This window comes from Theropithecus gelada, chromosome 12, assembly GCF_003255815.1.
Source record: "Theropithecus gelada isolate Dixy chromosome 12, Tgel_1.0, whole genome shotgun sequence".
NCBI lineage: Eukaryota > Metazoa > Chordata > Mammalia > Primates > Cercopithecidae > Theropithecus > Theropithecus gelada.
Window position 1 is genome coordinate 56,043,043 of NC_037680.1, and position 27,291 is coordinate 56,070,333.

A 27,291-nucleotide genomic window follows, 5' to 3' on the forward strand; every position below is an offset into this window, starting at 1 on the left:
TTACTGTGAAACAAAGCACAAAATCCATTAGCAAAATTTATTTGGGGAAATAAGGATTGGAAGTTTGGGGAAGAGGAAAGAAAGTTTTGCTTTTTCTTACATTTCTTTCTAGATTCTTAAGTTTTACCATGTTACATTTTGCTTTAATTTGAAAAAAAAAGTAATGTTAAGCTTAATAAAATAAAATCAGTACAAAATACATTTTAAGAACATAATTCTAATCATAAGACCTGTTTACGTTTCCAGTATTAGCACCCTTTCTTTTCCTGCTGTCCACTTTGCTAAGAGAAAAGAAATGTCACGCCTGGAGACCTCAGTGCTCAGCACAGAGCCTGGCACATGGCAGGCAATAATGACATATGGTTAAATAAATGCATGAGCCAGTACCTCATATACATAGCCAGTTCACAAATATGTGGTTTCAACATTTTTGGAGCACCTACCTGTGTTTTTTGTCATGTATGTAACATGTAGACTACACTCAAAACAGTTCTTCTCTAGGAGATTCTAGAACACTAACCAAGTAGAGTGAGAGATTTCACCTGGAAAGATTGGTTGTATGTATATATTCTGGCGAAGGATGCATGTGTTTGAAGTATGAGAAAAGGAAATAAATTCTAATTTACATTAGTTCCATTATAACAAAGCTTCATGTTCAGGGCACTGGTCCATGGAGAATGTTTCCTTGATAAACAAGGTTTATTCAGAGGAAATCACAAAAAATAGGTATGTATGAGAGAAAGTGACATACATTATTCAAGATAAGGGATACTTGGAGACAAATAAGAGCCCAAGTAAAAGATACTAGGAAATGCTGAAAGGATAACATGATATCCTTCATGCTTGAGCTTGGTGCAAAGGCTGTAGGGTTTTATTGTTGAAAGACGAATCCTGTAACAAGCTGTCATGTGGAGAGTGGCATTGTGCCTTGGGCAGTCATTTGGTTACATCAGTAACTCACATTTATTCCATACAGGATAGATATTTCATTGCCTTTATCAGAAGAAGAAGAAAAGCAAATCAATAAGGTAGGGCAGTGAGTAACCAAGACACAAAAGTCTTTTGTGTTTATCTATATGACATTATGAATTTTCTTTGATTCAATGTGTCACAGCACAGGACTTGGCTGACTGATAGGTAATCCTTTCCCTGCCTTACCAGACAGTTAAGAGGCATTAAATCCACTAGATAATTGATACAGTCATATCCTATTACAATGTAAGAATTTATTAAGGCAAAATATCATAATAGTTATCATCAGCATCAAAATGGCAAACATTTGGAAACAATGCTTTTTGAGTCCCCTGTGCCACTGGTATTACTCAAAGAAGAAAGGACATGCCTTACCTTAACTGCATAATATAAGAGACAGACATAGAATTGTTTAAATAATTCTGACTTTAATGTCTTCAGAGTACATGTTTTCTCCCAAGATTTTTTTTTAACCACGTAAGGAAAATCTGGCAAAAGGGTAAAATTAAACAAGTTGTCTTCAAATTAGATAACTGACACAGGATACACTTATTTTTCAATAGTGTATATGCTATATTTTGAAACAAAATGTTCAGTAATATGTTTTCAGGTGAGGGATCAATAAATGTAAAGCAGTGCATTCATTCAATGGCTCATTTGAAAAAAAAAAAGTTGATCAACAAACACTGAGAATGTACAAAAAGTCCAGAAACAGAGAAGATACTTGTTTCACTTTTTTAGATTAATAATTTGACAAATGGCTTTACATTTAAAGGTCCTTCACTGGAAAAGCTGTCTGGAGACAAAAGAAAACACACCGAGAATAATGTTTTAAAATATAACCAACATACTATATAAAAATAAGTTTACACTGTTTCCCAGTTCCTTGAATATACTGTACATTCTACAGTATATAAACACTCAACCTCGTTCACTACAAATAAAAAAAATTAAAAATAAAAATAAACCCCCAAATTCCAATAAGACAGTCCCCGAGACTGATTTTTATGAGAACCTCCAAATATGGATGAGGAGAATCTGAATGTTACCTTGCAGAGGCCTCATTGGTGTCTGAGTACTAAACCATCTGTACGATGAGCTGGTGTTAACAAAGTCAGAGCTAAGGTATGAATCCAGTCTCTGTGGATGTTATGGTGAACCTGAAGATGATTGTGCTCCTGACAGAAAATGGCTAAGATTCATTTCCCTTATCTTTATCAGGGACACCTTTTCTCCAGAAAACAACAGAAAAGAGAATCAAAAAGTCATTTAGAGAAGATAGAAAGAGCCAAATTGTATGCCAAAACGGTACTGCCAGAGAAAACTTTTAGTCCCAGATTAAAAAACAGAACTGAGCTCCATTTTTAATACGTCAGAGGACCAGCAAACTCTTGTCTAGACAAAGCATTTGGAGATAGATTTGGAAACATGACAAGAGCTGTTTCCTAAGTAGCTATAAAGAGTCCATGGTTACAACCGTTAAGATACACAAATAATGCTATTATTAGGAAAACTTCTTCATGATGTGGTTTCATTTTTCACAGTTTCAATGAGTATCGTTCTAAAGTATAGGCTATAGGACAAGTAAAAAGTGTATGTCCAAGGATCTCTAAAAACATACTTTCTTCTGACCTCCCTAATTCAGAGTCATATAGTTTATCCCAAACAGTGTTAACACTGTGCCTGAATTGGTCTGTGTGTATGTCAAGGAGTTGAACGGTTTGTGCCAATGGATTCTGGGAAACCCTGCTTTTTACAAGTGAGTACTTATGGGATTCCCATTAAATAAAAGCACACATTACTAGCAATGAGTCTTTAAACTACTCGTCAGAGCAGCCAGGAAATTGGGTGTTATGGTTATTACCCCATATGGTCACCCTCATCCAAAGCAATGGAATCATTTGCTAGTCCCTTGTTCTTGACACCTTGCCATTGTAGTTATTTGCATATCTGCTTTTATCTAGATGAGTAGAAACCTGAACCCTAAGATATTTTACTAATTTCTCAATCTCAATATATACTAACCATAGTAGATGATCAGAAATATTTTTTTTGAATGAATGAATGACAATGATACAAAATAGAGTACTATAAATAAATACCTTACCTATCGATTTGGTCATTCAATTGTTTAGAATTGAGCAAAGCACCAAGAAAAAAAAAATCATCAGAAGATTAAGGATTTCTAGAAGAGTCTCTGAGTTCTAGGCAGGAAAAAAAAAGTCGAGAATTAAACTGCTTAAGGACAGGGTTCTTTTCCTGCTTCATTCACTTTGATATCCTTGGGGCCTTCCTAACATTGTATTTAGCCCATAATATATGCTCAATAAAAAGTTGTTAAGCAATTGACTAAAGTGATGGTTATCTCTGTTCTAAATGCATAGAAGAATGAAAACAATTGAATTCAGAACTAGGAGTTGGTGCTGCTATAGATAGGCTCATGGATGGCTGTGACACATGCCAGCTGATATCACAGAACACCAGGAGACCATCAAAAAGCATATCAAAATGCAAAAGGACAAGTTGGGACCATTTCTCTTAGGAGCCAATATATCTCCCTCGCTAGACCCTGTGCACTACTGCTGAACAGCAGAAGAGAGAAGTCAGGGTATTTCTTTTGAGTTTCTTCTGTGCCTGCATTCTGGCAATGGCCTCTCTCTAGAAGAACAGCTCTTGTTGAGTAGTTTCCATACAGCCTCCAGTTTCAGCTCTTAATAAACTTAGGCAACTCCATTACCTTCCCTTCCTTTTCAGGAATGGGGAGACTTACGGCGAGTCAATAAGTACCTTAACATCAGCTACTCACTCCCCTAAACCTGCCCACATCTCTGTAAGTAGGTCCTTAAATTCTAATTTAAAATCTGAGCTGTTTATGCCTTCAGTGTCCAGTCAGAACTCTGACTGATACCACATAGAACAGAATCAGGCCCTGCTACTTTATAAGAGACATAGAACCAGTATAGCAGGAACAAATCAATTATCAAGCCATCTCTGTTTCCTTCCATCACACTGAAGTACCCTAAAAGGCCCAAGAGAGTTGTAAAGGAGAAAAGAAAGACAACATGTGAGCAGCAGTGACAAGTGTCCGCTCATTTAACAATACCCCAGCTAGTGAACAAACTCAGACCAGCCAGTGCCTTCCCCACACTAGCCAAGGCCACTTTAATCTTTCTAAAGGAATGAAAAATAGTTGACAATGTTTCTCCAGATTATTTTGAAATATTTCCAGAGAAAGATATAGAGATGCACAACGGTAAGGAGAAACAAAAACAGTTTTAATAGAGAAGGGTCACAGGTCTGGCTCAATTAATTTTTTAGTATATTTAACAGGAGGAAAAACCTTGGATTTGGTGACCGAGGTGCAAACAGAATCAACAGACGGATTTAGTATCATTCTTCTAAATCACCAACATCATTTATTTCTCACCAATGGCACTGAATCTTAACCTAAAGGGAGCTCCCATGTGAAAATATTGTCTTTGTTTAAAATATCCTGTGTATTGTATACAGGTACACAGTGTCGCCAACATGACAGGATAATGGAAGCCAAGAAAGCAGAAGTGGAATTGCAAAAATAGAGTAAAACTTTAAGAAGTTTCGCAAAAGAAGTGACCCAATGGTTAGAAGCAGTCTTAAGAAGCCAGGATGAAAACATAGGTCTCCTATTTCCTATCCCCCAACCCTCTTCCAGTGCAGGGGGATAGGAGTCTGTCACATGGGCCGGGGCTCTTGTCCAGCCTATTAGGTAAGAACAGAGAGAAGCAGAATAAATGTTTGGAAAGAAGACTGTATTTTAATTCAAAATTTCCTAGATGAGACATCTTGATTAAGTCATTTTTCCTGTCTTAACTAAAATAAATAGGGATGAAGAATACCATATTAATTCTTCATGATACTGTAGTTCCAAGTTCAAGTATGTGAACATCATTCTAACCTCTTGAGGATGCCACTTTTAGATTTCCAGGTTTGGGGAAATTATTTCACTGGGAGGTTCTCAAAGGAGCTCTATTTCAAATCTCTGCTAAAACATTTGCCTCATACTATCTTGAAAACTCAAGATTCTTTCATTGAAATGGCAGTAGGTAAACTTATGACAATGCTACATGGATTAGAGACTACCCATAGTGCACCGAAACTTCCAGGATGTCATTTAGTATGCATGTATTCTTAACCCAACTTGCAGTCTAATGGCTTTTTAAAGTCAAAACTTCCATAGTCCTTTTGCAGTATAATTTTTAAGGCATATGGAGACAGAATCTGAGCCAATATATTTGATTCCAAATGAGGTTCTTTGATTTCTCACATGCTTTTGAAATGTGATGTTTGTCTACCCTGGGAAACTCTGTCTTTTCAATTCTCTGGAAAACTAGGAAAGGTTTTGAATAATTGTATAGTAGTGGTAGTTTTTGGATTCCACTACTTGGGGGCTACTTCTGCTGGATAAATGTGTTGCCTACATATGGAACTCTCTTAACCCTGCTTCTCAAAGTCAAAATTTTCTGCTGTCAAGTCAAGAATTACAAAGCCACACTTTGGCATGGAGAATACTACTCTACAGGTACTCATTCTTAATGACTTGCAGTACAGAAAAGTGAAAACACTGTGGAGGAGATAAATTACCAAAATAGAAGATAAGCTGAAAAGGCAATGGAGAATATATCATGCATATCAGAGTTGCTCATTTATTCTATTTTGCCGTAACAATGCATACAATTGAAGCACTTCCCTTCTCCATTGGAGTTTTGTCTCTAGAAGTATTAAATATTAATCTTATAAAGAAAAGAAAGCAAAAAAAAAAAAAAAAAAACACCCTGGAAACAATGTTAATAGGTTAGGGTTTTAAGAGCGAATCACAAAAGCAGAACAAGTACCTGGAGGAAAAAAATAGGGAGAGAGAGAAAGAAAGGTCTGGTAAATTGTGGACACTCCCTTTAAGGAAACGAAATTTTCCACAGAGTTGCATTAATACTTACATTGGATTAACTCCATATGAATCCTCAGGAATAAATACTATTTCCTTTCAATTAACTTATCTATTCTACAATTACATGTCATAAAATATAAAGGCAAATATGTTTATCCAGTAAGGGAATAACATTCGAGGCAAAAGTGATGTCACAAACAGATGGGAATTCCAAGCAACACTGAGTCATGGTTCTAGGGGAATAAAACAATTACTTTACAGCTCAGTGCAATGTAGTATTTAAAGAAAATGTATTTCAATAGAACAGCCCAGACAATTACTCTACATTTAACAGAGATTATATTAGTCTAGATATGCTAATTTGGATTTTATTCTGTTTTTTACTTTATGTTAATAGGTTTGGTTACTGGTTTAAAGAAATAATAGAAATTTATCTTTCTTTTTTATGAATAGATTAACACTTGTCTTAGAGGAAGTTCTGTCCTTCACGGATAATACCTTTATCTACTAAATCGAGATTTCTTTTTCTATAATAAGTTTTAAGCCAGTAATTGATGTAAAAAGATACAACAAATAAAATTATAGCTACTAATGGGCATGTATTTATTACATAGTAGGCAATTTACAGAAAGTTTTATGTATATTACTCTTATTAATCTTTATGATATTGGAATTCCATCAGGTAGACATTTTGATTCCCAAGTAACTAAAGAGAAGAAAACTGAGGCTTAAAGAGGGTAAGTGATTTGCCAAGGGTCACAGAACAAGTAAGAGGTACAGCTGGATTCAAATTTAAGTATAGTTTTATTCAAATTTAAGTATATCTTGTCCTCAAGTCTTTCCTCTTTATTTCCTATTAAAACCAAAAAGGGTAATGGCACCGCAGCTGATCATATTTGATGTATTAGAACATAAATACTGGTGTCAAATATAAGTGCTAAATCAGGCATCAGTTCCTTCCTACTAAAAACATTAAAAAACAGTTCAGCAAAAATTCATACTCTGCAGGCTCATGGAGTCCTTTGACACCCTCATCTAGAGCCATGTTTCTCAACCTTTGTAATCATTGTTGCTCTCCTAAGGGACCTTCTTAGACATGTTTTTCATACTTGTCTCTCATGAAGTTTTAATACTACAGATATGCCATATATCTATGTACCACATGTATATCTGTGCTTATACATAAAAAGAATAAGTTTTTGCTCCTTAGAATAATTTTTTGCCCTTTGGGGGCAATGAATATGTATGATTTAGAGATTATACCTCTATGTTTCTCCAAAACCTTTCAAGCCAGTCTTATTGCTTACCATTGTATGGGCTTGGAGCTTTAGATTTCTTGCTTAAAGTTTTTCAGTGTGTTAAAATGCAAATATATAGAAAATGTTGATGAACCACAACAAGCCATTTGTATCTTGGTGTAAACTAGAAGCTCAGAAAGCCAGTTTGATAAGGGAATGGAGGAGAATGGGAGGTCACTCTGTATTGGGGCAGGGGAGGGGAAGAGCAGAGATCCTCTGGTGTTGAAATGCCTGTGTCACAATTGTGCTTCAGTTCAGTCCCGTGGAACATATTAACACAAGTCTTTGAAGAAAAGATGCTAGCTCCTATTCATGATGAACAAGAAAACTTAGTCATAAGCCACCTTAGCAGCCATCACCCTATTATTGTGTAAATATTAGGTTTCCTGCTTGTAAAGAATTTGCTGTTTGGTTCCTTTCAGGCCTGTTTGCGTATTCCCAACTGCTATGTGGCCAAGAATAAGCAAGTTTATGTAATGTTCCAAAGAAACTGCTCAAAACCGTGGCTCATTTTAACCAAGGTATGAATAGAAGGCAGAAATGAATTCACAAATACTTCTTTCACATGCACTGCAAAATATAACTTTTTACTCCTCCAGGCCAAAATGGTCTTAACCATTGAAGTAATTATAGTTCAAAACTATAATTTAGAGTTAGATCTGGTTGACTCTAAATTCACACAGGAAACTAATTCACTCATCTTACTGGAACATTGACATAAATAACTTCATAAAACCCATATAGTTTCAGCAATCCTAGAAAGTGCTGTGAATCCAAATAGAAACAGTTGATAATTTAATAAGACATTTGATAAAATAATTTAGTAAGACAACAATAATTATCTACCATTTATTGGTTAAAGTATTACACTTGACACTTTATAATTATTACCTATTTAATTGTTACAGCAATCTTTAATATTAGTACCCTTATTTACAAAGAAAGTGAGCAGAAAAGACAAATAGTTTTCGTGAAACCACTTGGAAGTGGAGGAGAAGGGTTTCGAACTCCCATCATCTCAAGCGCATGCTTTGCCACCTCACTACAGTGAAATGACGGAAAACTCAAGACCACAAACTTTAAATTTCCAGTCAAATACAGGAAATCTTGGGCAAATGAAGAGGTCATGGATATGGTATGAACCTATTTTATGATTGTGCATGTGAGAAGCTACTGCACAGATGAATTCAACTGCAGGATCCCTTTAAAAAAATATGTATCTTCAAGGTGGGTATTGGTCAGAATTTTCTTTGAAGACCATGAAACATGCATGTGTCAGGACCTTGGTAAATGACAAACAAAATGGTGACCACTTCACATAAGCGTAGATGCTCTTTCCAGAGGCTGGGATCATTCTCCTAAATCACCAACATCACTTATTTCCCCACCAATGGCACTGAACCTTATGACCTAAAGGGAGCTCCCAGGTGAAAAGATTACCCTTGTTTAAAATATCCGATGCATTTTACACAGGTATGCAGCGTTGCCAACATGACAGGATAATGGAAGCCAACAAGGCAGAAGTGGATTTGCAAAAATAGAGTAAAACTTTAAGAAATCATTTTACACAGGAAGTGACCCAATGGTTAGAAGCAGTCTTGAGGAGCCAGAATGAAAACCTGGGTCTCCTATTTCCTAGACCAGTACTCTTCTTTATTTATAGTACTGTTACCAAGTAGAATAGTGGGCTTGCAATTAAGGCAAAACTTGAACTGCAAATACATAATCAATTAGAGACTTTCTTTGTGCAGATTGACCTAATATTAAAATTACTTAAATACACTGAAAAGTAAAAGTATCATTTAAGGTACTAATATAGTTATGGTTACTATATCCCAAATAGGTTATCAAACATTCCTTAAAATAGTTACATTCTTATTTTTTTTTTTTTTGAGATGGAGTTTCACTCATTTCCCAGGCTGGAGTGCAGTGGCGCGATCTTGGCTCACCACAACTTTCGCCTCCCCACTTCAAGTGATTCTCTCGCTTCAGCCTCCCGAGTAGCTGGGATTACAGGCACATACCACCACAGCCAGCTAATTTTTGTATTTTAGTAGAGATGGGGCTTCACCATGTTGGCCAGGCCGGTCTTGAACGCCTGACCTCAGGTGATCCGCCTGCCTCAGCCCCCTAAAGTGCTGGGATTACAGGCGTGAGCCACCATGCCTGGCCAAAATAGTGGCATTCTTTATACATCCAAAATAAAGACTGAAACTGTCTCACACATGAGGTAGTGTTCACAACTGTTCAAAGTATAATCATTGCAATAAAATATATTTTCACCTAAATTTCCTGGAGATTTCAGATATCTTTTTAGCCTTTATTAACTGGAAAATTCCTCAACTCAGCGTGCACTTACCAACAGATTCTCTTACGAAAATGTTTGTTTTCCAAACAAATAATCCAAGCCCTAAAATTCCACTAGTATTTTACAATATTAACTTGATAGTAAAAGAAGCATTTTATCAATGAAGCATTTTTAAAACATTTAGATAGTTTCCAACGAAATTCTTATTTAATTATGCTCTTTTATAAAATGAGAAAGCTTCCTATATCATCTTCTTTGAAAGGTTTGTCAGATTTCTATTAAGACTAATGCATGCAAATGTTATATTTAAAAATATTTTATACTGTATAATATACAATTATGAATATTACTAAAATATACAGCATATTAAAATTTTACCTTTTCATTGTTCCACTACTTGAAACTAATTTTAAAACTGACAACCTAAGGATTTCCATTTATCTTAAGTATCATGATAATCACACAGAACCAGTCCCTTTTAGAATATATATCAGCGCATTTAACAACATATAGATGTCCAAAATATTTTTAAACAAGAAGTCATGCTAATACTTAGATCATGAAGGCTCTATTGTCTTTAACAACTACTGATTAAACCCAAAAATGTTATGCTGATTTTAATGGAATTAAAAAATACAGGTCAAATACTGATCATGACTGCTTCTTTAACTTATACACGCATTTCCAAGATTATTCTAAATTGCCAAACCTTGTCACCTAAAAATCTAGTAGGACAAATACTAATCACAACATTGCCCAGCACTGTATGAAATCTGTATAACTCTGGAAAATTACAACAAAAGCCAAATATGTATATCTCCTATCATTTTAAAACAAATCAACATTTGTAAAATATGCTACTTACCAAGAAGCATGTTTCTTAGCAATAGTTAGGTCGGCCAGTCTGTAATTTCTGTATAACAAATCTATCCGGAGCTGAGAGGTACGTTAACCTGCCACCGGTTTTATTGCAGATTGAGTGTGAGCCTTCACAAACTCCTCCTTGTATCCTAAGTCTGCTGCCTGACTCCACTCACTCACTGTGTACCTCGTTTGAAACTAACAAACAATACAGTGACTGTCAGTAGATGTTACCTCCTCAGCCTACAGAGCCAACAAAAATTATGGAAAAATAGGTTACTTCACTGGAGTTTGAGATGTAAATTCTGAATTGATCATGCTGTTTCTTTAAAATTCCAAAGTAAAATTTTCTACTCAATTCACAAAGTAGTTTTAAAATACTTGCTTTGTTTTTATTTCTTCTGTTTTCCATCCCACTATTTGCTTTTTATCTTTATTAATGTCTGCTTCCAAGTTCTTTTACTTTGATAAACTTTTTCTAGTTTTTATGATGCATACATGACTCACCCATGATAAGAAAATGCAAATACATTTATTATTTGGTGCTATGAGCTTGAACCTCCAATGATATTTCAGTTTTATGATGGATTGTTTGTTTGACTCCAATACAAAGATAATTATTTCTGAAATAGGCTTCTCCTGAGAGAAGAACAAGCCTTACCGTTTTTAAGCAATAAGGATATTACAGTGAACATTCAACAAAGGAACATCTTGTCTTTCGTTATTTTTCTACGGCATGTGTATTAACAATTTTTAAAAAAGAAAATTTGTCTGGGCCCAAAAGAATACACAGCATGCAAGCCAGCACTAAAGTCAATGAGATGAATGTGATTTCTGAGACTATGTTTTCTAAAATAGAAAATAAAATGACATGCCCAAATATTAGCATATTTTAGCAATTGTTTCTATATTATCCTCCAATAGATACTTTTACTTGTTATAATGACAGAGGACAGCAGTTTAGCTTCCCAGAGTCCTAATAGTGATGTTTTATAGGTACTTGTTCATATTTCTATATTTCTCTAGTCCTTAATTTGGAGATTCAATGTTAACATGACTAGTTACTTTCATTTTGGTTAAACCAAGGTTAAAAAGTTAAAAATAGGAAAAGTGAGGGAGAGAAAGTTTGAGAAAACCATAAAAGGGAAATGAATCTAAGTTGGTAAAAGGAAAATGGGGAAGGACTATGAAAACAGGACAATTTAGAGCAAAGCGAACAAAGAAAGGGAAATGGCTAAGGATGAAAATTTTAAAAGAGACCAAGGACTATTTTTGCCATTATGAAATGCAGGCCTCTTGCATATTCAATAGAAATATCAAATATATGTATATTCCCTGGTTCTGAAGCCTTGAGCTTGAACTGAGCCACGCCACCACTATCCTGGGTCTCCAGCTTGCAGACAGCCTATCGTAGACTTCTCAGCCTCCATAATTGTGTGAGCCAATTCCCTTAATCCCCCTCATATATCTATATCTGATATCTACATTTATATCTTATTGATTCTGTAACTCTGAAGAACCCTGCCTAATATACCAGGTGATGCTGATGTTACTTGTCCTGGGACCACACTTTGAGAACCATTGCTCTACTTTATTAGGTTACCCTAACATCTAGGATGAGATAATATCCATTATAAATTGCTTTATTGCCATATTACTTAGAATCTAAGACTTTTTCAAACATATTTTCACAGCTCTGAATCAGTGTGTATCCATAATAATTTGCATCTTATAATAACTACCCACAAGGAAGTATTCACGACTATGGTGGTCGATATCAGTGTGTGCATGAACTTGTGTCACAGCTGTTCACATCATTTCCTCAGTTGAGTGATATCATTTTTGAATCACATAAATGACATCATTTTTGGGTCATATATCATGTATTGAGTTTAATTGCCATTTAAAAATGGTTTTGAAAACTTACACTTAAAAAAAAGAAGTACTATGATTTGGAATTAAAGTCACTTTTTAAAAACCACTGTGATTTGGCTTTAATAATAAAAGTCATTAAATACTAAGCTAGCATATAAACAGGTGTGGGATATAGATTTGTTATTAGTGAAGCAGATGTTCATTATTGGAGATTTTATAGCAGTTTCAGATTGTCTTGCAAAGTAGCAATCCATTTCATGAAACGACAGAGAAAGGTAACCACAAGTAGAGGAAGCTGTGGTATATACAAAAGTTTGCCTATCACGGGCCCAGCAATGCAGCTAACTGAAGGCAGAAGAAATTGCTAATCCTTCTGAATAGAAATATCAAAAAGATAAGTGGCTAGTGTGAATAACAGATCCAGAGGGGCTTTTTAAAAGGTCTGTGTTATAGTTGATGGGCAGCGTTTTTGTTTGTTTGGTTGGTTTTGGTTTTGGTTTTTTTGTGGGCAGTGAGGTACTTCTTGCCTCTAGAACTTTGAAACAATACATTTCTGTTGTTTAAGCCATTCAGTCTGTGGTACTTTATTATCACAGCCTTAGCAAACTAATACAGCATCTTTACCAGGTGCTTGATATTACGTATATGCTAATTTCATAAAAGGAATTGGAGAACTGAGCATCTGGCTCGTTCTCTAAGAAGTCTGAATAGCAGTGGATTATCTGTTTTTGGAAGGTTAGATGGAACTGGGATGTTTTCCATTTGTACTCTCCTTAATTCTTCCTTTATCATGTTGGCCATGGATGTCTATTTAAGTGAATCCCCCCCAAAAGAATCAGCTGCTTTTTAAAATACTTGCTTTGCTTTTATTTATTCTCTTTTCCATTCCACTAATATTTGCTTTTTATCTTTAGTAATGTCTGCTTCCAAATTCTTTTACTTTGATAAACTTTTTCTAGTTTTTATGATGCATACATGGCTCATTTATTTTCAATTTTTGTTTTTTTAAAATACTAAAAATCATTGAGGAGCACAGTTTTTAGTAAGTTTTTCCTTCCATTAACTTTTAGATACTCCATCATTTTAGTTTTGATTTTCCTCTTCTCTCCTTACTTGATGGTTAAAAGACTTAACTGAGAGAGAAATAACAAGATATCTTTCAATTCTGTCTTTAATATTAATTAGTTGTTTTTGTCTAAGGCCAATTACTCACCTTGCATGAACTTCTGTAATATTGACTGTGTGAGGATCAAACCAACTCAATATGATGGTACTTGAAACCATAAATTGCTATACATATTTAAGTTATTATTTTCATTATTTTTTGACCAATTAGCTACACATAAAAATATCAGAGTACTGTAGGGACACCAGAATTGCTTAACTGAATTTTAATTCTTCATTTATGTTTAGTGTATTGTCAATCATCCCTCAAGTTGTTTACAGGTTTACGATTTTATGGAAAAATAACCATTCATCTACTAGCACAGTTTTAGTTGCTGTCTTTCATCAAAGAGAGTAATTATTTAAAAAATGTATCTCATGAAATAATCTCTCATTATCATTTAAAAGCAGGAACAGAAGGAACTAAGTGCCAGTTATGCATCAGGCATCCTTCCGGGGACTTTACATTCAGTTCTCATACAGTCATTGTACATTGTACAGATTAAGCCAATGAGACCAAGATAGCATACGCACATTGTCCAGGGTCACAAATCTTCAGATCCAGTGGTCCCACCAAGCTTCTTCCTTGTAGAATCCAGAGAATTGAGGCAGGAGAGTTAAACTAAGTTTTTCTGTAATGATTTCCAGATAATGTAAAATTTCGTATTTTTTGGAATTATAAATAGTTTTAAGCAAAAAAAATTTTTTTTTTTTTTTTTTCAGAAAAGCAAGTGGTTCTGTTTGTTTCTCTTTGGCTTTTTTTTTTCCTCAGGGGATTTTTTTTTCTTTTATTCCCCTCTTCAGGGTAGTATTAATCTAAGAGTATGTTGTTTAAACCATACCAATATTTCACATTTTTCTTGCATGCTAAATATTAAGTTCTTGAATTAATTATCCATTAATATTTCATATTTACTGTCTAAAATATGTGTAAATTGTTCAACTGCATTCATTTTACTACTTAGGCTTCACTTAAGACCATCTCAAGGCATTAACTAATATTATTTCTGGTGAAATTCTGCTTAACTGAGGAAAAATTGCAGCCTAATAGTTTTTCAGTTTTTCACAAGTACAGCTCTGTAGATACAGATAATTGCTATTAACTAGGCTACTGCTTATTTGAATAGATTGAACATTGAGGGAGTTACATGAGTTCTGAGTTTGAGAATTCAGAAGAGAGAAATAAAGAACAAAAAGAAAAATTGTTGTATGAGTGACAATGTTCATTACATTATGTATAATCACAAACATATGGAGACATCCTAAATGTCCAACAGCAGAAGACTGGATGTGTCTTGTATTATGAAATACTATGAAATATATTAAGTGATATAAGAAAATGTGCACTATGTAACAAGTGGGGAAAACAATGTAGAACTGGATATACAATAGAAGTTAACTACGTAAAAATATACATATCATATATTGATGTAAATTTTTGTGCACATTTACAGAAACATATTTGGAAGGAAGTACTCCAAAATATGTCAACATTGCAGGATTTTTGTTTATTATTTACCATTTTCTGTGTTTTTAATTTTTTTTCCACTAAATTATAATTTAGGGAAATTATAAAATAGGGAAGCATTTGACTATGAAAAATATTTTACACAGTTTATAAAAACCTGGATTCAGAATTAGCTAATTTAAATAATCCCATTTAAAAATCTTATAGTAAGTAAATCTTGAGAACTAGACAAGTTCTCAGGTTTCTTTTGGGCCCTACTGATCCTCTGATTCCACAGGAGTAAGGTGCTAGGCCTGTGCAAGCACGTGGACCTAAGACACACAGGAGGCTCACACTGATCACTGTTACAATGCTAATGTATAGGAAGTGGTGTGAAATAAACAAGATAAAGGAAATGAGGATAATAATATAATATTTATAGTGAGCTACAATTATCAATTCCCACAACTCCTCAGTGACTTAATCTTTTCACCTGTAGTATCTGCATCTCTGCATCCATATAGATGAGCATCAGAAGCTTTCAGAGAGGTGATGGCGAGAATCCAGCTCAGAGACTGCCTTACATGCATGACTTTTTTCGAGGCATTAAATCTTTTTAACCACTAAAGTGACATTGCCATTTCTACCCAGACATTTAACTTGGACAAAGGCAATAATTTATATGCTTGGAATCTGCGGCTCCCCAGAAACCTTTATAACCTGGCCCTCATTAAACTATTTATTCTCTATCAGTGTCATCAGATTTCCATGACAACATCATGCTGTATAATTAACATGGTTCCAACAAGTCACATCTTTGCACAACTGGACACATCAACATAATTTTATTATGTCATCAGTGATGCCACCAGACAGAGCACCAGCTCCTTTCCTACACTGGATAGCAGATGTTAAGTAATGCAATGTAGGTTTTCCTAAAATAGATGCTCAGATATGTCAAGTTTTTCAACAGTGTTAAATTAGAAGTGCTATCTTTTTTTTTTTTTCTTTTCACTTAAAAAAAATCTCTACCTGCTCAGTGTGCAACCACTCTACCTTGCTTATTTCCATGCAAAGCCAGCTGGTCCTCTCAGGCAGAGTTTGCCTAGGGCAGCAAAATGATCTAACTGTTTATCCCGTGTGAGTGATTGCCAGCTGGGAGGAATGTCTTTTTCCTAGTTTGCCCATGGCATATATTCAGAGGGAGATGGACGAGACCATAAAACTTTCTACAAGTCGGACAATTTTGTAGTGAGATGATATTCTGCAAACAAAAATGTTAAGATACATCTAACATCGGGAGATGAAAATCCAAAAAGATTTTAAGATTTGTTCCCTATTAACATAAAATCTAAAAAAAATTTCATTAAGGAAATCACCATAGGCTTTTGTTTTATTTCAAGAGTTGGTTACAATAGATGTTTGCCTATGAGACTGAAAATCATGCATTTTATAAGAGTTGAGTTAGCTGAAGTCATAACTACTGAAATATTGTCTGAGAGGCATATGGCAATAGCTTCCTCTCCTGTAATTTAACAATGTTAAATTAGCTATAAAATATTTTTATCAGTAATATACTGTTTTCCAAGATAATTCACACATATAAATTCCAAACCGTCTTACTAATGAAAAGATAAAGGATTGCTTCGTTCAGGGGAATTACTTGCTTTCAAATGGAGATTATAGTTTTAAGAAAAGATTTAACAAACGGATGTTTTAACATTTTGAATACATGTCATATAATCATAGAATCTCAATTCTTAAAATGACTCCCAAACCATCTCATTTTATTAATGAAGAAACTGACACCCAGAGAGGAAAATCATCTTGTTTTTTGTCACTTAGCTGGTTCAGTGAAAAATCGTAAGAACATTTATTCATTCTTTTAATCTTTATTGAGTTTCCACTCTGGGGCAGGCCCTGCTATGAGTGCTGAGGCTACGGGAGCTCCTGCTCTCATGGAACTTATGTTAGACTAATGTTTCCTGATTCTGATCACAGAGCTCTTTTCATTTGCTCACATATTTCTCTCACCAAAAGGGCTAATCTACAAAATTTATGAACAGACTCCGATATCTGATAAAAATACCTGTGGCTGTTGTTGTTTTTTGTTTTATCTAGATTCCTTTATCATGGTTATTTTTTTAAAGATTATCACATTTGTCCATATTAAGATGAAAACTCTCAGATCTTTATGTGTCTTTAAATTAGCAACTTGCATAATAAAATCTGTACTACATTTCTTACATTAACTAACATTTTTGGGTTTGGTGGCATAAAACAATTGGAAAGATTTTAGTTTTTCATCTCTGCTCACCCCTCCCCCCCACCAAAAGGGAAAGATTCTGAAATTCAGGGTTATTGATTTGCTATTTCTGCGGATTTTTTCCCCAACTCAATCTTAATACCTACATTAAAATTCAGTAGTCATTAGTCATTATATGGTTATATTCAACCAAATAAGTTAGAGAAATAGCCATATAGTATCAAGTGAGCTTAAAACAGTCTGGAAATACAGTAGTAAATCAAGAAGACTTCTGAGTTTTTGCCACTAATATTCTGCAGAAATCATGTATTATGCATGTGCTGCAACTTTTAGCTGGAAAAAACTTAGCCTCCCTCCCCTCCACCATTTTGTAATTAAGGCAGAATACAAGAAATGTGTCCAGTGCTTGCCAGCCCCCAGCCTCTTCTACCTAATCTAACCCCTTTTTGTACATGACTCTATCCCATTTCAGTCATGGCTGACTGGACCAGGTGTGGGTCACTGATTTAGGGGCAGCTAATCAGAGACAATGTGACTGGTGACCTGGTTCAAAACAATGTGCTAATCCATCCCTTAGGAACTGGGAAGATGTGGAACAGTGGAGGAAATGCTGGAAAGTGCCAAGTTCTGACCAGCTTCATTGGGAGCTATGTTTAAGCCAGAGTTTATGGGGAAGAAGGAAAAGTCCCTAGAGAGAGGAGAATACAACATAGAGTGAGGAGATGACAAGATGTCATAAGAGAGGTATAGACTGACTGAGGGAAAAGATGATTCCCTATGGTTTTCCAGGTAACTGATATCAGTTGTATTTAAGTACCAGTCAGCTGCAATGACTGACCTTAGATTTCTTGGGATTCACTGTTGTATTCTCAAAACAGACCTCCTCCTCCTTAAGTTGGCCTGAGTCTGTCTATTGCTTGCAACCAAACAAATCCTAATCAAGAGAAAATGACCTTTCATGTATCTAGACTTAGTTTTCTCCATAAGAAAACAGCAAAAGTTAATCACAAGTGATGGTACTCAATCCCTCTTAAGTCTCTGAAGGATCACCCTCTCAATAAGTCAATTTGGGGTACTGGTTAATATGCATTAATATTAATGACATGATGATAGTTAATAATTTCTACAACCTTCTATATATAAAATTATGAGGGCAACAGAAGACTACAGTACTGAATTAATCTTTTCCATTTTTAACCTCAAAATATTTGTTGGTAATACTCATATAGTTACCTTAATTTTTCCCTTGGAGCCATCTGAAGCGCTTTACCCTGTCTGGGGTTTTCTAATTAAAAGGAAAATAAACAATTTTGGGCAGTTAAAAGGGGAAATATTGATATAATTTAAAGACTAGAAAACAGAAAGAAAACTTAAAAACTATAGTAAAAAGAATATCAAGGTACAGCTTCAAGTATGTAAATGGCTGTATGTTACAAGGCATGGAGACAACATAGAACTATGAAGAGAGCATATTTAGTTGTAATACTGTCAAAAAATACTTGAGGGTCAGAAGATGCTTTAAAGGTTCTATCTGAAGGGGGGCGCCCAAGATGGCCAAATAGGAACAGCTCCAGCCTCCAGTTCCCAGCGTGAGTGACACAGAAGACGGGTGATTTCTGCAATTTCAACTGAGGTACCGGGTTCGTCTCACTGGGGCATGTTGGACAGTCAGTGCTGGTCAGTGGGTGCAGCCCAACCAGCGAGAGCTGAAGCAGGGCGAGGCATCACCTCACCTGGGAAGCGCAAGGGGGAACGGAATTCCTTTTCCTAGCCAAGGGAAACTGAGACACACAACACCTGGAAAATTGGGTAACTCCCACCCTAATACTGTGCTTTACCAATGGTCTTAGCAAATGGCACACCAGGAGATTATATCCCATGCCTGGCCTGGAGGGTCCCATGCCCATGGAGCCTCCCTCATTGCCAGCACAGCAGTCTGAGATCTAACTGCAAGGTGGCAGCGAGGCTGGGGGAGGGGCGCCTGCCATTGCTGAGGCTTAAGTAGGTAAACAAAGCCGCTAGGAAGCTTGAACTGGGTGGAGCCCACCGCAGCTCAAGGAGGCCTGCCTGCCTCTGTAGACTCTACCTCTGGCGACAGGGCATAGCTACACAAAAAGCAGCAGAAACCTCTACAGATGTAAATGTCCCTATCTGACAGCTTTGAAGAAAGCAGTGGTTCTCACAGCATGGAGGCTGAGATCTGAGAACGGACAGACTGCCTGCTTAAGTGGGTCCCTGACCCCTGAGTAGCCTAACTGGGAGACATCCCCCACTAGGTGCAGACCGACACCTCACACCTCACAAGGCTGGGTACACCTCTGAGACAAAGCTTCCAGAGCAAGAATGAGACAGCAACACTTGCTGTTCAGCAATATTCTATCTTCTGCAGCCTCCACTGCTGATACCCAGGCAAACAGGGTCTGGAATGAACCTCAAGCAAACTCCAACAGACCTGCAGCTGAGGGTCCTGACTGTTAGAAGGAAAACTGACACAGAAAGGACACCCACACCAAAACCCCATCAGTACGTAACCATCATCAAAGACCAAAGGCAGATAAAACCACAAAGATGGGGAAAAAGCAGTGCAGAAAAGCTGGAAATTCAAAAAATCAGAGCACATCTCCCCCTCCAAAGGAACACAGCTCATTGCCAGCAATGGAACAAAGCTAGATGGAGAATGACTTTGATAAGTTGAGAGAAGAAGGCTTCAGTCGATCAAACTTCTCGGAGTTAAAGGAGGAACTATGTACCCAGTGCAAAGAAACTAAAAACCTTGAAAAAAGAATGGAAGAATGGATAACTAGAATAACCAATGCAGAGAAGTCCATAAATGAACTGATAGAGATGAAAACCATGACACAAGAACTATGTGACAAATGCACAAGCTTCAGTAAACAACTCGAACAACTGGAAGAAAGAGTATCAATGATTGAAGATCAAATGAATGAAATGAAGCAAGAAGAGAAGTTTAGAGAAAAAAGAGTAAAAAGAAATGAACAAAGCCTCCAAGAAGTATGGGTTTATGTGAAAAGACTACATCTACGTCTGATTGGGGTGCCTGAAAGTGACAGGGAGAATGGAACCAAGCTGGAAAACACTCTGCAGGATATTATCCAGGAGAATTTCCCCAACCTAGCAAGGCAGGCCAACATTCAAATTCAGGAAATACAGAGAACGCCACAAAGATACTCCTTGAGAAGAGCAACTCCAAGACACATAATTGTCAGGTTCACCAAAGTTGATATGAAGGAAAAAATGTTAAGGGCAGCCAGAGAGAAAGGTCAGGTTACCCACAAAGGGAAGCCCATCAGACTAACAGCAGATATCTCGGAGGAAACTCTACAAGCCAGAAGAGAGTGGGGGCCAATATTCAATATTCTTAAAGAAAAGAATTTTAAACCCAGAATTTCATATCCAGCCAAACTAAGTTTCATAAGTGAAGGAGAAATAAAATTCTTTACAGACAAGCAAATGCTAAGAGATTTTGTCACCACCAGGCCTGCCCTACAAGAGATCCTGAAGGAAGCACTAGACGTGGAAAGGAACAACCAGTACCAGCCACTGCAAAAACATGCCAAAATGTAAAGACCATCGATGCTAGGAAGAAACTGCATCAACTAACGAGCAAAATAACCAGTTAATATCATAATGACAGGTCAAGTTCACACATGATGATATAAACCTTAAATGTAAATGGACTGAATGGTCCAATTAAAAGACACAGACTGGCAAATTGTATAAAGAGTAAAGACCCATCAGTTTGCTGTATTCAGGAGACCCATCTCACATGCAGAGACACACATAGGCTCAAAATAAAGGGATGGAGGAAGATCTACCAAGCAAACGGAAAACAAAAAAAGGCAGGGGTTGCAATACTAGTCTCTGATAAAACAGACTTTAAACCAAAAAAGATCAAAAGAGATAAAGAAGGCCATTACATAATGGTAAAGGGATTAATTCAACAAGAAGAGCTAACTATCCTAAATATATATGCACCCAATACAGGAGCACCCAGATTCATAAAGCAAGTCCTTAGATACTTACAAAGAGGCTTAGACCCCCATACAATAATAATGGGAGACTTTAACACCCCACTGTCAATATTAGACAGATCAACGAGACAGAAAGTTAACAAGGATATCCAGGAATTGAACTCAACTCTGCACCAAGCAGACCTAATAGACATCTACAGAACTCTCCACCCCAAATCAACAGAATATATATTCTTCTCAGCACCACATCACACTTATTCCAAAATTGATCACATAGTTGGAAGTAAAGCACTCCTCAGCAAATGTAAAAGAACAGAAATTTTAACAAACTGTCTCTCAGACCACAGTGCAATCAAACTAGAACTCAGGATTAAGAAATCAATCAAAACCACTCGACTAAATGGAAACTGAACAACCTGCTCCTGAATGACTACTGGGTACATAACGAAATGAAGGCAGAAATAAAGATGTTCTTTGAAACCAATGAGAACAACGATACAACATACCAGAATCTCTGGGACACATTTAAAGCAGTGTGTAGAGGGAAATTTATAGCACTAAATGCCCACAAGAGAAAGCAGGAAAGATCTAAAATTGACACCCTAACATCACAATTAAAAGAACTAGAGAAGCAAGAGCAAACACATTCAAAAGCTAACAGAAGGCAAGAAATAACTAAGATCAGCATGGAACTGAAGGAGATAGAGACACAAAAAACCATTCAAAAACATCAATGAATCCAGGAGCTGTTTTTTCCAAAAGATCAACAAAATTGATAGACCGCTAGCAAGACTAATAAAGAAGAAAAGAGGGAAGAATCAAATAGACGCAATAAAAAATGATAAAGGGGATATCACCACCAACCCCACAGAAATACAAACTACCATCAGAGAATACTATAAACACCTCTAACACAAATAAACTAGAAAACATAGAAGAAATAGATAAATTACTGGACACATACACTCTCCTAAGACTAAACCAGGAAGAAGTTGAATCCCTGAATAGACAAATAGCAGGCTCTGAAATTGAAGCAATAATGAATAGCCTACTAACCAAAAAAAATCCAGGATCTGACGGATTCACAGCCGAATTCTACCAGAGGTACAAGGAGGAGTTGGTACCATTACTTCTGAAACTATTCCAATCAATAGAAAAAGAGGGAATCCTCCCTAACTCATTTTACGAAGCCAACATCATCCTGATACCAAAGCCTGGCAGAGACACAACAAAAAAAGATAATTTTAGACCAATATACCTGATGAACGTCGATGCAAAAATCCTCAATAAAATACTGGCAAACTGAATCCAGCAGCACATCAAAAAGCTTATCCACCATGATCAAGTTTGCTTCATCCCTGGGATGCAAGGCTGGTTCAATATATGCAAATCAATAAATGTAATCCAGCATATACACAGAACCAAAGACAAAAACCACGTGATTATCTCAATAGATGCAGAAAAGGCCTTTGACCAAATTCAACAACCCTTCATGCTAAAAACTCTCAATAAATTCAGTGTTGATGGAACGTATCTCAAAATAATAAGAGCTATTTATGACAAACCCACAGCCAATATCATACTGAATGGGCAAAAACTGGAAAAATTCCCTTTGAAAACTGGCACAAGACAGGGATGCCCTCTCTCACCACTGCTATTCAACATAGTGTTGGAAGTTCTGGCTAGGGCAATCAGGCAAGAGAAAGAAATTAAGGGTATTCAATTAGGAAAAGAAGAAGTCAAACTGTCCCTGTTTGCAGATAACATGATTGTATATTTAGAAAACCCCATTGCCTCACCCCAAAATATCCTTAAGCTGATAAGCAACTTCAGCAAAGTCTCAGGATACAAAATCAATGTGCAAAAATCATAAGCATTCTTATACACCAATAACAGACAAACAGAGAGCCAAATCATGAATGAACTCCCATTCACAATTGCTTCAAAGAGAATAAAATACCTAGGAATCCAACTTACAAGGGATCTGAAGGACCTCTTCAAGGAGAACTACAAACCACTGCTCAGTGAAATAAAAGAGGACACAAACAAAAGGAAGAACATACCATGCTCATGGATAGGAAGAATCAATATTGTGAAAATGGCCATACTGCCCAAGGTAATTTATAGATTCAATGCCATCCCCATTAAGCTACCAATGACTTTCTTCACAGAATTGGAAAAAACTGCTTTAAAGTTCATATGGAACCAAAAAAGAACCCGCATTTCCAAGACAATCCTAAGCCACAAGAACAAAGCTAGAGGTATCACGCTACCTGACTTCAAACTATACTACAAGGCTACAGTAACCAAAACAGCATGGTACTGGTACCAAAACAGAGATATAGACCAATGGAACAGAACCAAGCCCTCAGAAATAATACCACACATCTACAGCCATCTGATCTTTGACAAACTTGGAAAAACAAGAAATGGGGAAAGGATTCCCTATTTAATAAATGGTGCTGGGAAAATTGGCTAGACATAAGTAGAAAGCTGAAACTGGATCCTTTCCTTACTCCTTATATGAAAATTAATTCAAGATGGATTAGAGACTTAAATGTTAGATCTACAACCATAAAAACCCTAGAAGAAAACCTGGGTAATACCATTCAGGACATAGGCATGGGCAAGGACTTCATGTCTAAAACAGCAAAAGCAATGACAACAAAAGCCAAAATTGACAAATGGGATCTAATTAATGAGCTTCTGCACAGCAAAAGAAACTACCATCAGAGTGAACAGGCAACCTACAGAATGGCAGAAAATTTTTGCAATCTACTCATCTGACAAAGGGCTAATATCCAGAACCTACAAAGAACTCAAACAAATCTACAAGAAAAAAACAACCCCATCAAAAAGTGGGCAAAGGATATGAACAGATACTTCTTAAAAGAAGACATTTATACAGCCAACAGACACATGAAAAAATGCTCATCATCACTCTCCACCAGAGAAATGCAAATCAAAACCAAAATGAGATATCATCTCACACCAGTTAGAATGGCAATCATTAAAAAGTCAGGAAACAACAGGTGCTGGAGAGGATGTGGAGAAATAGGAACACTTTTACACTGTTGGTGGGACTGTAAACTAGTTCAACCATTGTGGAAAACAGTATGGCGATCCCTCAAGGATCTAGAACTAGAAATACCATTTGACCCAGCCATCCCATTACTGGGTATATGCCCAAAGGATGATAAATCATGCTGCTCTAAAGACACATGCACACGTATGTTTATTGCGGCACTATTCACAATAGCAAAGACTTAGAATCAACCCAAATGTCCATCAGTGACAGACTGAATTAAGAAAATGTGGCACATATGCACCATGGAATACTATGTAGCCATAAAAAGGATGAGTTAATGTCCTTTGTAGGCACATGGATGCAGCTGGAAACCATCATTCTCAGCAAACTATCCCAAGAACAGAAAACCAAACACTGCATGTTCTCACTCAGAGGTGGGAATTGAACAATGAGATCACTTGGACACAGGAAGCGGAACATCACACACCTGGGCCTATTGTGGGGAGCGGGGAGGGGGGAGGGATAGCAGTAGGAGATATACCTTATGTAAATGACAAGTTAATGCGTGCAGCACACCAACATGGCACATGTATACATATGTAACAAACCTGCACATTGTGCACATGTACCCTAGAACTTAAATTATAATAAAAAAGTTCTATCTGTATTAATATATTATGATTATTCTAATTTAAAACATGAGGAAACTGAAGCCCAGAGACTCTAGGTAACTTACCCAAGGTTACACAGCTAGGGGAAGTTAAACCAAGAAGCTTTCTTTCACTGGTGATCATAAAACACAAGGATGGGGGTTTCTTTGGAGGTTATTAAAGCTAAGACGGATTCTCAATTTTCTGAAATAATTATATTAATGAGAAACTGATGAACATCTCCAAACTTCTTTTAGGTACCGAAGCACTAATACAGTTTAAACACCAGAAGTCTCACAAGTTAAACCCTCTATATAATATAGAACCCTCCCGAGAATCAACTTAAGGTGAAATGTTTTAAAGAAGGGATAATGGTAGTGGTGTGGTGGTAAATGTTGAGCAACCATCTCTCTGAAAGTGAGGGAAAATCACTGATTAGCAGTATTACAAAATCATGGTGTTAATACTTTCACCATTGCCAACTGAGAGCTAACAGCATGACATTATTCAGTGTGGAGTTGGGAGGAGATGTGCAGTAGCATACTACTCTATAGTACTTCCACCACACAGATGCAACAGTCATAAAAACCTCAAGAGCATGGATAGTAGTAAAATGTAAAAAAAAAAAAAAAAAAAAAAATAGGAACTAATAGATCTTGAACATTTATTACTTAATTTTAAATATAATTCATTTAATGTACATTTATATAACTTATTTTAAAAACAGCTATATTTAATAACTGGCAAAACTTCTGAAAAGCTAATGATTGGTTCTCATGAGCTGGTCCAACACATCACTGAAAAGGCATCTGTTTAATCATGGAGTTTTCTTGGAGAAGGACAATATTTAATCAAATAATTTGAACAGGAATGCGTGAATTAGGGGGGGTATATACAGTCTAAAGAGATAAACTTTCTTTATTAATTGAGATTTCTCAAAAATGAGGACTTTTGATTAAATCCTTCAGAGCAAATCCAGCCTTCAGTATGAGCAGTAGAGGATAAAGGCTAAGAGTGTGGGCTCTGGGTCAGAATAACTGGACTTAGTTCTCCTAGCTTGCCCATCTGTAACTCTGTGACCTTGGAAAAGTCACTTATCTACAGTTTCTCCATCTACAGACTGTGATGATAATGATACCCACCTCAGAGAATTGTTGAAAGAATTAAATGAGATACTACATGTGAAGCACTTGCAACAGTGACTGGCACACAGCAAATGCTTGGTGAATATTAGCTACCACTATCGTATCAAAGTGCCTTCAAGTATATAAACTTTGTCTATTTGAGATGGTTCTGGCCACTGTCAGCTACTTAATGTTCCCCAACACACTAAGAACTTTCAAGAGTGTCTTTGGCTTTTCTTATGCTCCTCCCGCTTGAAATATTGAATTCCTGCACATCATTTCCAGTTCAGCTAAAAAATATTCTCTTCTTCTGATTAACCTGCATCATGGATGCTATCTGGTCTTTCTTGAGGGATTTTAGTAAAATGTGAGAAGAGAGAGCTAATTTTAAAATTGAATTATTAATAAAAGGAAGCAGAACTTAAACCTCTGGGAAATTCACAGGCTGTCATATTGAAAAAGCAAGTTCAAGACAGAACACGAAGGGTGTGGCCAAATGATGATGATCTGAGAAGATTAGTCAGCTGTCTAAACAAAATCCAGGACCTATTATTGTCCAAGATGCTAAGAAGAAAAAAAAAAAAAAAAAGACTTCAAAAGCAATTCAGAAATCATCAGGGCTGCCACCCTCATCATATGCCCACAGTAGACGGAAGGTAGGTAGTACAATTTCAATGAAGGGGCTGCAAGCACAAATGAAACTTCATTGTAACCCTGTTCCCCCAGCCCGTCTGTCTCAAGGCTCTGCGGCCTGCTGTCCACTCTCTGAACTCCATTCTATGTTCCCCCAGCTGCCCCAGATGTAGCATGCACTGCAGCCAGCAATGCAGTGGGGGTGTGGCTGCCTCCACCTAGATTTGGAAGCCCTGGAGAACTGTGGGGCCCAGGCAGAGAACTGTCACCAGGACAGCACCACTGCACAGAGCCCCTACTATGGCAAGGCCTAGAAGAACTGGGACCAAACAGCTGCTCCAGAGACTCGAGGGTGGTAGAGACACCCGGGTAAGATTCCAGCTCAAGAGAACTGCAGGTGCCCAATTCAAACTCTTGAGAACTGTGACATGGGCTATGCCCTACAAAGCAGTGGGAACAGGGCTGCTTGGAATCCTGCAGTTTCAACCTCTGCTCTAATGTGTCCAGAAGGTGGGACCACAGCTCCAGTGGGCCTGGAAGGCAGAGCTTTGAATCAAATAAGGTTATTCTTGAGTCTTAAGATTTTGTCCTTGCTTAGGCTTTGTCACTTCTTTCTTCTTTTGTATTTCTCTCTTTTGAAATAGGAATGTCTGTCAAGTGTCCATCCCACCACTACAGTTTAGAAGCACAAAACTTGTCTGATATCACAGGCTCACAGCTGAAGGGGAATTTACCTCAAAATAAATCAT

The 27,291-nt window shown here is 36.6% G+C and overlaps 1 protein-coding gene across 10 annotated transcripts in view; it reads right to left on the bottom strand.

Annotated features, from left to right (window-relative positions):
- ZNF385B (zinc finger protein 385B) overlaps positions 1–27,291 on the bottom strand; it is a 422,701-nt gene that overhangs the window by 207,026 nt on the left and 188,384 nt on the right. The window contains exon 1 of one of the 10 annotated variants that reach the window (XM_025404504.1): positions 10,368–10,501. The exons of the other annotated variants lie outside the window; for them this stretch is intronic. Coding sequence (XP_025260289.1) covers positions 10,368–10,377 — 10 coding nt within the window. The 5' untranslated portion in view covers positions 10,378–10,501. Of the gene's footprint in view, positions 1–10,367; positions 10,502–27,291 lie in introns of those variants that run through there. 10 annotated transcript variants of the gene reach the window in all.